Source organism: Haliotis rufescens, unplaced genomic scaffold (genome assembly GCF_023055435.1).
Source record: "Haliotis rufescens isolate VD_foot unplaced genomic scaffold, xgHalRufe1.0.p SCAF_124, whole genome shotgun sequence".
NCBI lineage: Eukaryota > Metazoa > Mollusca > Gastropoda > Lepetellida > Haliotidae > Haliotis > Haliotis rufescens.
The window spans coordinates 181,423-194,649 of record NW_025963807.1 but is presented as its reverse complement, the minus strand read 5'-3'; the positions used below and the strand labels follow the sequence as shown (position 1 = coordinate 194,649).

Below are 13,227 nucleotides of genomic sequence, written 5' to 3'. Positions count from 1 at the left end.
ATTGTTGGTCTCTGTATTGGGTCAAGTTTCTTTAAAAAAACAAGGAAGTATTCGTGCATGGCAGATTCAACATCCTTAATAGTTTGAATTGAATGTCCTTGCTGATGTAGTTCTTCATTAATAAAATCTAATCTTAATATCCTATTTCTGGTCCATTGTGACTGGGCTGCTTCGAGTTGTTCTAATGCTTTATTATGTCGTTTATGCTCCTCTTCAACTTCTTTAGCGTTTGATTCCCTCAGAGTAGAAAATAAATAATTACTCCCCGAAAAAGCTAGAGCATTAACAATAGCTCCATCGACCATCATCGCAATTGTTGCCATATTCATATAAATATAAAATATTCAAATGTTCAATAATATAAAATATTTAAATGTTTAATTACTTCATTATGTCTTCCGGGATAAGCCCTTGTTTGATGAGCATATCTTTTGTAGCCATTGCTAATCCAATATCCAGAATCATCATACCGATATCATAACCATTAAAATCTAGCTTGAGTGATGTAGCTTTACTAATCATTTTAGCCATACGAGCATAGCCGCTGACCACCGCTGAATGATACGTTGCGTTTACCAACATTTTACCGTCTGTAACTGGAGTAGTCATGCTTTTTATAACATTATATGGGGGCTTACCTCTAATTGAACTTCTTGTTGTGTAATCGGGGGTGACGTTTTCTCTTCTCCGGTCTTATAAAACGACGACTATGTTCAATATTTGAATTATGCATTAATTTCTAGCCTTCCTCGCTAACGCAACTTTCCTAACAGCTGAGATTTTCAAAGGATTCTTTGTCACTCTGGCTTGTGATTTCGCAATCGCTGGTATTTCCTTGTTCACTTGTTGTGATTGTGCAATCGGGGTTATTTCCTCGTTCACTTGTTGTGATTGTGTCTCCACAATCTGTGGTGTCACTTGAGTCTCCATTATCATTAAGTGGGCACGTATGTTTAAATTGACAATACCTAGCCGTTATTAAAGCGGTGGTCACCGGAGCTAAGAACATTCCGTATCTATGATAAAGCTCACTGCGCTTATAGCATGTTCGATGAATGGGTCTTTCCCGAGAGATTTGCATAAATACATGCGATGTTCTGCTGGGATAGGGAGAAACGTTTTAGCCATGACTGTGTATAGTTGTAACATAGCCAAACCTATTGTCTTAGTCATGGTAGCTCCCAGTCTAGACTTGTAACGCGCATACAGTTTTTTAATTTCTTCATCGGACATGTTATCAATTTTTTCGATGGTATAATTTTCCCCCAAATATTGGGAACATTTTCCACCGGCTACCAAAGCCCCAAGTCTTTCTCTATGTTTATCTAAAGATTTATCTGTATGTTCTTCTGCATGTTGATCTGGTTCTTTAAGCATTTGTTCGATGAGTTCGTCGCATTCCATAATGTAATACCTAAGGAGATATTTAAGTCCAACATAATAAAATATGGCATATCCAATACAACCTGTAATTATAAACTGTTGCGAAAGAATGAGGATTTCAAACCACATTATTACATAATAACCGCTAATGTTCAATTTATCGTATTTTAGCTATTTTGCTATATTTGCTATATTTTTGCTATAATTTTGCTATTTTTGCTTAGCAGTTGCTATATTTTTGCTTAGCAGTTGCTATAATTTGGCTCAGCAGTTGCTACAATTGCTATTTTTGCTATAATTTTGCTATATTTGCTAAGCAATTCCATAAGCAGCTGGTTGATCCGTTTTTGATATGAGTTTACAGTGCTTCGTTGAAGCTAACAGTTTTCTGACATCTCGTTTGAGCTTGGTATAAATAACATCATTTTCACGTAGACATTCCTCGAATGAATCTCGGTCTTTGCAATGAAACAGGGCTACCCATTTGGTCTGCTCTCTGAGATCTTTCAGGACAGAGTTGTATTTTTGAGTAAGTACCCAAACACTATGCTGAGTATGCTGACCGGAGAATGCTTAATATGAAAGCATATCTTTCTTTTTGGTTAGTTCTTTACTCGCACTGCAGTCGTCTATTATGAAAAGGGTTGATTCTCCTTTGTATTTTTCGTGACATACTTGTAAACAGTCTTGTAAAAGATCGCCTTGATCAACTTTGTACACCCCGGGATCATTCATTACCCAATCTCTTGATAGGTATGTTTTATTAATGCTTATAGTCGGACACAGAATAATAATATGATCGAAAATATCCCGATAATGACTTTGTAAAATATCTAGAACAAAAGCTGTTTTTCCGCAACCCGTTTGCCCGCAGGTGATAGCGCAGTGCGGTTCTTTAGGTAAAAGATTATTAATAGATCCGCCCACTACCGTGTAGTTGGTCATCGTCCATTGTTCGCATGTCAAGCCATAGCGCATACTTCGTGGTAAGGAATTCAGCCATCGATACATCCCCGAGAAACAGATCTTTCAAGACGGCGTTCCGGGCTTTGTTTTATAGAAGGGAGTTTTTTAATCTCATCCCACTGTTGATATGCTCGCTTGCCTTGACTATATAGTTGATTAGGCACGTCCTCGATAGTCAATTCTACTTTTGTAATCTTGGGATTGTAGAACTTCTCGGTATCTCTTGCAAATGCTTCAGAGGGGTCCTCGAATAACATTAAGATACCCTTCAACGATCTAGCGGGAACGTTAAGATTGATATTCCACGTCGTATCTCTTTTGTTCCTAGTGATCTTTCGATGTCGAAGCAAGCGATCGTACAAAATAGCTAAACTTCCGGTATACTGGTTACGAATTTGTCTGGCTAATTCGGGATCTGTTATCATATCATACTCCAGTGAGATATTTTCAGTAGAATAGCTACTAGGATCTTCAGTAGCTTTGATTACTATGCTGTTGTCATTAAAAGTGAGTTTGTATTCTAACCTATCACCTAGGGATGCTTGATAAAAGGGCATGTGACTATCTAGTAATTCAAAGTCGAGCGGAATATAGAATCGGTTACCTAATGCATCAGCAACGGCCTTATCTTCTACGATGGTATTATCACCACTATCAGCACCTGCACACAGTCTCAATGTGTTCTGATTACAAATACCTTGGTACTGTAAGTTTTGCCGTTCTTTAGTCGTTCTCCAGGGATCCATGTAACAGAAATATACATCGCTGTCGTCAATACTCAAAACTTCATTACCGCTAATTTTAATCGCGATTTTCCTAACAATCGCACGACCTATGTTCTGAACGAGCTCTCTGCTAGCGTCGGCAGAATTCAAACTAATTGTAAATGATAGTCGTGCAGTTCCCGGAACTAACACATCATGTGCGCCGAGATTAGGAAAGCGAACCAGAAGCGTTGATTCTGATCGATGGTACTCGGGTTATTAGTTATAGTTACAGACTGACGAATTGCTTTGCCCCTAATGGATCCCGAAGTCTACGTTGTGGGTTTAACTTGCGTCCGTATTGCGAAGACATTGTTATATTAAAATATGTAACCTTATGTTTAATATATCAAGATAACATAACTGATACTAGTACAATCAAGGAGGTTACTGATGAAACCAGCTTTGGTGGCATGAATCTTAGCGATGAACTTTTGAAACCAGCCGTTCATGATTATTATGATGCCTTAAAAGATGATAAAAAATATGTTAGCCCAATTGGTCGAGAATTTTCAAAGTTTACGATAGATAGTAAAGGAATATTGCGACTGAGTGGCTCTCCAGATATTGATCTTATGAATTCTCATACTCGTAAGCCCCTAGCCTTGTTTACGATAGCCAGTAAACATGGCATCAACATTGTTCGTAATGAATTAGGTTTTGTAGACTACTCACGAGAAAAACTTTCTGTGAAGACTACTAAGGTTCTTCGGACTGTGCGTGATGAACTCAGTAACATATATAATTTGGAAGAAAGCTCGAAGCTGGCCTCGGATGGACTCGGAGAAATCTTGGATACTTACTACGATAATTCCACGTTACAGGTACCATCCTGGGAGTTCAGTATTAGGGAATTACGAGGCCTTGACAAGGCAATACAAACAATGCGGGGAGAACTCATCAATAATATAGCCAAGCTATCCGAACTCGACAACATATAGCTTATGAGAAAACAAAACTTGAACAGGTGGGTGATGAATTCAGTAGACGCCGTGTGGCTGAAAGATTGCGTAACTTAGAAGATGAAGATCGGCCCGCCTCGAAGCGGTTTCCAGTAATAGAAAGGCCCTTCGTTCCGAAATCAGTCAAATTCGAGAAACTATCGATCAAGTCCTCAACGATGATACTACACTGGCCGATGAAATTAAAACATTGTTCAGAGAAGGGGATAACCATTGTCAGTATTTTAACCGCATTAGGATTTCTTATATCGACTTTGACTCTCGCGTTAACTGGTGGCGGTGGAGGTACAGGAGGTGGCACACCGCCTAGGCCGGGTGGTGTGAAAGAGTGGATAAAAAAGCATTTAAAAGCATTAGGAGAAGCACTGGGAAAGCTCACTGGGAAAGACACATCTGCACTTCCAGGTATAACAGGGAGTATTGTTTCCTGGCTCTTGAATTTATTAGCTAAAACCACCACTTGGCTTAGTCAAAACTTGTGGCCACTGATCGTAGCAATTGCAGGGCTGTTGTACATATCCGCTAAGAACTATTTACCAAATAAGAACTATTTAACCAAATCAGTAAACCAGCTGCGACTCCACCTACTATAAGCGCAGTTTTTTTCATCGATATGTTGTTGATTTTTAGCTGCAATATGTGGTGGCACTTGTGGTTGTGTGTCAGTAGATGGTTGTTGTGGTGTCTGTGGCTTGACTATTCCCGTTTCACCTGTGTTTGTTTGCGTTATTAATTCGGTGTTAATATCTGAATTTATACCTGGTTTTTGCTGTTCGGTAGCAATAACAATTTTATTATTATAACCAATCACTTGTCTGATCTTAAGTTCCATATTACTCGAAGACATGTATAGTCCCGGCGCACAAACGTAGTCTACTTTGGATTGAGCGTACTGTAATACATCTTGATAACACTTTCTAGAAGATGGTATGTCAACTGGTGAATTAATAGCATCCTTCACGTTTGCAACAAACTGTTTTTTCGCATCGAGCGCCGTCCCAGAACCGATTATTCCCGTTTGTGTTTGCGATTGTGCACAAAGAATTGCCCATACATATGTTCTTATTGATTCATTAACTCTTACAACTCCTGGCTTAGTAAAATTATTTACTGTTTTATCATTAAGAAATTCATTCCAAGCATTTCCAGGTGGTTCCTCAACCTTTTGGACGGTGAAAGCAATACACCACTTAAAGTTCATACGATCGTCTCTCCACTCGTTACTTGAGAGAGCTAAGCTCGGAAGAAGCCGATCTCTTTTCAGTAAATCATCGCTGACTTCTTTAACAGAGTGTGCACCAGCATACGGAACACCTAGACCATGGTTAACTCCACTCAGACGTCAATCTTTACTTGTAGAAATACCAAATTCCTGACAAATACATTCGAATGCCCAACTATTGTACGGATTATTTGATGCATTCCATGCTTGATCCTGCGGTAATGAGGCACTAATTTCTTTAAGTACACGTCTAATCTGACAGTACACGTGAAATGATAAAACAGACTTATTTAGTTCAAATCCTGGGGCATAAAGAGATACACCACATCCTGTTGTTGCACACCATATGGCAAAGTTTAACTGGTTTTGCCAAAATTGCATTGGATTGTGGAACAAATCGTCCACCATTTTATCGCTAGTTGCCGTGACCCTGTATTTTTCAAAGATATCGGGGAATTTAACAAAAAAATTAGCACCAGAGGCACTTACTAAAATCGACTGATTAGTAATGTAAGTTGATTTCATATTTAAGTTATGATATAGTATCTTTGTATATTTAATATGTATGTTACACTCCCAGGAATAACAAATGGTCAGTCAGTCTATTGAATTGCTTCATACTATCGATAACTTGGATGGACAACTTGAAGTCGCTCTATGCGATGTAACATATTACCCGCAGTGGACCAATATAAATGCTGTGAGAGGTAATAATCAGGTACTAGTTGGAATAGATGGTGACATTTACATTATACCTGATGGGTATTACAGCGTATGCTCACTCAATGATGAAATTTTTAAACCTTTGGGAGCTAGTCTCACACAAAATGAGTCGAATGGGATGTTGATTTTTAATGCTGGAGAAAAGCTTGTAATTCTTTTTAAGAACTTAGCAGAAACACTTGGATTTGATAGTAAAGGAGATTTTGCAATACCATCCCACGCAACACGGCATGGAGATAAATTACCCTATTTAGTTCCCTATAAAGAGTTGTGCATCCATCTTGATCAAATCAGTACAACGGTTAATATTCAACTCGAAAGTCCTTCAACTCTACTGAGAGCTATTCCAGTCAAAGATGAACAATATAATAGTGGTAGAACGGAATCTTTCTCATCATTACAATATAAAAAATTAAAGAGGGGTATTATTTCAGACCTCAAAATTTCTGTATTAGATTAAAAACATCAACCTGTACATATAGGATACTTGAGTGTAACACTCCATATTATAAATAATGGTTGATTCATCAGGCCCTGGAACACTCAGACAATGTAATACAATTGCGCTTTCCGATCTCGGAGACACAGAAGGATTCGGTAATCCTGGTTCCGATGGTAAGTTATACTCTTTACACTTACAAGATAATGTATACAAGCGGAAAGAAGTTACATTCACAGGTAATCTAGGAGATTTAAGCGATGTCGACGTTAGTAGACTCAATAAAAACACTTTGTACAATTTTACTCGCAACGATGATAAAAAATGGACTATGATCGAAGCAAAAATCGAGTGGCTACTAAATATCGTCATTACCCCATCATATGTGATGACGGGTAAGGCAAATAATTTAATAGTGGGGTCGTACTCGGGGCTTATATCCCATCAAAACGAAAAAGGGGGTTTGTCTCTCCCGTGCCAGAAAACCTAGGCCTATCAGACTTGGCATGGAAATAGCGGCTTGAGTCTCAGGACTGGCAGGAATAGCGATAAAATTTATTTCTCATAAGTTGCAAAAGAAAGCATTAAAACATGATAATATTCGGATACTCGCCGAAACAAAGTTGAACAGCATTGAGGATCATATTTCAACAGCACTGGCTGATTGTAAGATATCCGAGGAGGAGTTTCGTTTAGTGCTGTCAGAACTCACCAAATACAACATAATGAAGCAGGAGATTCGATCAAATTCTCGTAAGACCAGTGGTATTAGCGAAGACGAGAAAAAAAAGTTCATAGAACAGGGGGGAAACAACAAGCGCGTCAATTTTTCCTTGCCAAAACCAAAGAACTGGTTGGAGATTAAAAATAGATTGCTTACTATCATTAGATCACATTTAAACAAATGCTTACATAAGTACCGTATTCGACCCATTTAGCGCCCCTCCCCCAATAAGTTTAAATTGTATTTTTTGTTCAGCTAGGCATTGTTTTAAGATTACCTTGTGCATTTTCTCGTAAACTAAGCCGGACACAGCAATCAGCTGTACACACGTTTTCTTGGAATCTACCGGTGATTCGGTCAAGACACACCCAATGATATAACTTTACAGGATTTTAAATGCAAGGATCGGCAACAGTTGTATCTGAAACTATTTTTTTATCAGGAATAATATATTCCAATATCTTGTTAATTTAGATGCAGCTTTTACTAAACATATTTAAAATAATAATAACCCTAATTATTTTTTACATGGAACCAGTCTGACCAGTCACTGTCAAGGCTCCCGTGCACGTGATCGCGAGAATTACGTGTTGACATAGAATTGTCCAACAAAAACACTTTTAACAAATCAAAGTATGGCATTTATGATATATGTATCCATTCTCTGTCAACTAAAGTTTGTTTCAAGGCGTCAATAGCGGTAATCTGACCGTGGTTGCTATTAATAACGGTGAGTTGTGCGATCTTCCGATCAGATCACTTCACACACGATTTCGCCGAAATTAATTAAAACAATATTAAAAGGAATTTTGAATAAAATTAATGAAATAAGTTACAAACAAAAGTCCAGATATACAAAGAACACTTTTTATAGCCAGACAGTGTAATTACATGAATAATTTGCGAACTTCAGTATGGATTTGTTGACATGGTATTTCCGGTGTTCCGTGCTCACAGTAATGGCTTTCCATGGGGGAAAAAACATCAAAACTCATTAATTCGTGTATAATGCGCACCACCTTCTACACAGCTGTGTTTTTTGGAAAAAAAGTGCGCACTATTCTCAAGAAAATACGGTAAGGCTTACTGATGAATTTACGCCAATTTTACTCTGAATTGGTCCCAATAAGCGCCCGACCCTTCTCTCTTTTTTTAAGCGCCCTGGGAGCTTAATGGGTCGAATACGGTATATAATACTGGAGAATTACAAACCAACAAAGGAAGAACTCGAAAAAGCTATCGAAGCATTTATGCTCAGGGACAAAATTATCAAATGGAGAGAATTACCACAACTCAAGGTATACATTATATCAGTGATGTCAAACCAACCAAATACGGTCATCAATTGTTTCTTTCCAATTACCAAGAAGAGTTTATAGTCTGGTCTCCTAGTAAAATGAACGAAGAACTTGGTTAAAAATAATGGTATACGTATGCATAAAAATAATAGAGAATATTTTCATTACAATTTAGTTTAATGTTATGACGATCGTTAAATTGCATCAGCGTTCACACATAAAAATTTCCCCCTGTAGTGGTGGTATAGGTATATAAATCTGGCTCCAGTGGAAAGGGTCCAGAACCCTCATCATCTATACTACTAAAATAATATAGATCTTTCATTGATCATACATGTATTGAAATATAATCATGGTAGTATTTGGCAACAAACAACTACCATTCATATACATAAAATCCTTTTATACAACATGCACCAATTAACCCTTAAATATCAAAACAGATTTCAGTGATTTCCATTTCTTTTATTTTGAACATTGTATCATGATATCTAGTTGATGACGTTATTTTACAGTGCCTGTTACTCTTACAATTTCTTGAGAACATTTCTCATTGCTCTCTGTTATATATCTGACAAATACTTACATGTGTTGCTGTCAATATTCACAACATTGAGGCTACGGGCAACGTTGCATGAGACCTTCACATTTTGCGTACCGTATCGCCTCACCGCTGTACACACTGAAATGCATGCATATGATGCTCGGCGATGCTACAACATAGATATAGGAACGTATACAAAATCTTATTAATTTTTAAAAGTGTGATATTCATACATCAAGGGGAACACTTTCAGTACCGATTGCAAAACGTCAACAAAGCGACCTGGGATGAACGATCAGCTGATCTCACCGCATCGCTTCGAACGCCTATCTAGTGGTTAACTATACAATATAATCAGTCGTGGTCATCCCTGATGTATCATTAAATCAAGGAACATTTATTTCTGGACATGGCAATAGATAAATCATTGTTTAGGCGAAAAGATATACTGTCCACACACAAGCGAGACCGTTGCCGACAGAGGTGAAGGTTATACTAGTTAGCTATCTCTAGGCGTCATAGTAACATGTAGTGCTCGTATCGCGCATACCACATGCGCCGTCAGTTTAAGGTTGGACCGTCCGGGTCCGCGCACCTAGCGGGTTAGTGAAGGGAAGATAAATTGAAAAAGATCGTCCATTGGCCCTTGTTTAATGAAGCACCTACTGTTTGAAATCTTCTACCCTCTCTATGGCGCCTTATGCTAAAACAATTCAGCAGACTAAAGGTTAACTGAACCTTACGAGCCCATGGCTGAAGCTACCCTACTTCAAAAAGCCAGGAAAACATCGTTTCTGCTAGTCATGGCAACAGCAGCAAGAGTTTCAGAACTACATGCTTTAGACTATTCTTGTCTTACCCATGATCAACATTGGACCTCAATAACTCTAAGTTCGCTCCCAGACTTCGTGGCCAAGAATCAATCTACCACAATGGGACCATTGGGTCATAGACACTATACAATTCCTGCATTAGGACCAACAGTCGATCACCCAGACAGACTCTTATGTCCAAACAGAGCTCTCAAGTTCTATCTCTCGGCTACAGACCCACAAAGATGCCATCGAAGGAGACTCTTCCTATCCTGTAAGACCAACTCAAACAAGGATATCACCAAGGCTACTTTAGCAGGTTGGCTAAAAGCTACAGTTATATCAAGTTATGCACAGGCTCCGAATTCTACACCACGTCTCTGTTCCTGCTCAGCTCATGAAATCAGAGCCCTAGCCCTAGCCATAGTCTCAGTAGAACAAGTAGCTGTCAATGGGCCTCACAAAACATCTTCACTAGTTTTTACTTGACCAGACTTAGAGGGCATATATTCCCTAGATCCGGTTGTCGCGGCACAAACTATCGTCCACCAATAGTTTCACCCCTTCTATCAAAAAAAGGTGGGGACGAGGATCTGACACCAGCAGCATCAGAGGGTGAGTACACCCTTGATTATTCTGCCTATTAGGTGTAGGATGGATAAGAAGCACCTTAAATATCAACTATCACCTTTAGACCGGAGGTAAAGTCATTACCGGAAGAGAGGGAATAACTGGAAGTGACATCATCACCGGAAATAGCAGAACAGAGTCCTTCTCACCAGGAAATGACGTCTTTGGGGTAGAAATAGACCCAGAGAGAGGTCATTACCAAAAAGGGGAAGTGACATACCGGAAGTGACGTCATGACCGGAAGTGTCGTCAAAACCCGGAAGTGACGTAATCGTGGGTATTAGAAATCACAAATCCATGTTTATTACGATCAAGATCAGCAAATATAACGTTAAGCTAGTAAAAAATATGACATATTTGACTGATTTTTGCCAGTTTCTGATTTTCAAGTCTTCAAGGGATATTTCAGAGGAAATTATCTCGAGTAGGATTAGAATCATTACATAATGGTTTCCAGAAAAGGTTTGCTGTCAATTACACGGGGAGTTACTGGAGGCAGATCCCACCGTGGTCCCTCTGGTATATTCTTACAGATATGTTATAGATGTAGAAGTTTCGTAAGAATTATCGAACAATAGTTATCATTGTTAATCATTCTAAGAATACTACCTCTATTACAAATTACTCCCTCCCACCTCCCCAATTCATCTACCTCTAGTTGTTGATGAGGAAAAAAAGTGATGTTGTCGCCATTATGACGTCATGGGTGGTTAAGAGACTACTAACAGTGAAGAGGACGTCTGTTGATCATCTGAAAATTTTAGTAAGTGTGATTGAAGCCAAAATTCAGGATTTATGGCAGATATGTAATAGAGGTAGTGTTCTTAGAATTATTAACAATGATAAACTATTATTCGATATTTCTCTGTTTATTAAAATGTCTGTTGAGTTTCTGAGGTAATTTTTGTTATCTACCACATGTATATGAGGCATTATGGTACTCTGATATGCCTCTTTAACTATCGAGTCCTTCGGTTTTCAGTCCAAATCCCTGAATTGTATCAAATTTATATAACTGTTTCTGACTGTGGCTGTCAAAAGAAACTGTTGCTTGACTGTTTCTCATGAGAAGTTAGTGACAGTATTTCCCATGACACGAGTGAATTTAATCATTTCTGTTTTACTGTTTTAAGAGTGAAGTTTGTTGTCCTTGGTAATAAAAATAATATATTTCCTCCCTTGTCACTTTTTCTAAAAAAAACATGGATGAGAATCTAATTATTAATTTGTTGTGGCCTTGTGTGGCTGCTTTTGGTTGCTCTGTTAAAACTTCAAGCTTGAGCAAGTGTTGACTTCATCATATCTATATTACTGTTATTCTTGTGCAGATAGGTTGGTATGACTTGACTGATTGTGTGTCACTATATACTCATGCTGTCAATTATTTGATTTTTTACATGCTGATGTGATAAAGCTGGAATATTGTCGACTTGAATCTGAAGACAGCATTCACTCACACCCCATTGTGTGTATACTTTCTCATACTATACCATCTTTGTTTCAGATAGAACAGACAAAATACCTATGAATTCCATCAAAACTATAGTTAGTGAAGCTTTAGATGGTCATGAAGAATATCACATGATGGTATGTATTACTCAAAATGACAATATGTTCTATACATGGAGATCTCTGTTCTATGATTTGTCCTAGCTTCCATTATTGTGGTTACTCATCCTTAAACATCCATTGAATCCATTAGCCCGAGGAAACTAAAACTTGTTCACTCTTTCAAATCTTAAAGACAACACAACCAAGAAAGCTCATATATTGGTAGGATATTGTATACTTTGGGATTCAGATTTAGTAATGGCATTTAGATAAAGAATTTGTCCATGTTGAACCTTTTTAGGTTATCTTCTCTTCTGAAAACATCGCATATACTATTTTGCAGTTTTTAGAGGTTGTGTATGAGATCCTTCACATCTGTGTAGAAATATTTTCTCGTTGCAAAATTCAAATGACTGCAGTGCCAAAAAAGGAGGAATGAATATCTCTCTATGTAATTTCTGTGTCAGTGACTGCTGTACAGCCCATATATGTTTCAAAGGAATATTTCTGACATGGTTGGCTCACATGAAAGTAAAGTTCAACAAATGACTTCTGAACACAATAGAATGAGAATGTGTGATAAAATACTAAAATAATTTGTGATTGGATACTCAAATACCTTGTCATGATCTCTCAGACAGGGTTCCAATTGTTTTTCACTTTTGATGATGTCTTTTAAGGGACGGGCAGCAGGGAAGCCTAGTGGTTTAAGCGCTGCTCGTCACGCCTATGAGCTGGGTTCGATTCCCCACATGGGTACAAGGTGTGAAGCCCATTTCTGGTGTTCCTCACCGTAATATTGCTGGAATATTGTCAAAAGCGGCGTAGAACCATACTCACTGACTCACTTTTAAAGGAACAGGTCACCTGAATTTTGGATTGCAGTTCTCATAGATAGCCTTACCAAATGAGCAAGGTTTGATATGATTCAATGATAAGATATAAGATCATGTATGTGTATTAAGTCATTGAATTCTATTGAGAGATACTAATTCAAAGTGGTCCCTATTAGGAATGTAACTGATACTGAAGGTAAAATGTCCTGGTTGAAGAGTTACTACTGCAGGCATGTGTTTTCCCAAAATGCATTTGGCAGGGTTCGAAATTAACCCGAGGCTACTAGTCCCAGACAAGTAAAGTTAAAAAAGCACAATTGACATTTTCTTGAGGTCTACCACTGATACAATTAGGGCTTATGGCAACTTTGTA

General features: G+C 38.1%; 1 protein-coding gene across 6 annotated transcripts in view; it reads left to right on the top strand.

The window, feature by feature from the left end:
• The window catches only part of LOC124125318 (ubiquitin domain-containing protein UBFD1-like), a 257,619-nt gene that overhangs the window by 243,707 nt on the left and 685 nt on the right, over window positions 1–13,227 (top strand). For all 6 annotated transcript variants that reach the window (XR_007220282.1, XM_048393972.1, XM_048393971.1 and 3 more), the window contains one exon: window positions 11,972–12,054. Coding sequence is in view for 5 of the 6 variants with exons in the window: in XM_048393972.1 (XP_048249929.1) it covers window positions 11,972–12,054 (83 nt within the window). In the remaining variant the exon portion in view is untranslated. The remainder of the gene's footprint in view (window positions 1–11,971; window positions 12,055–13,227) is intronic.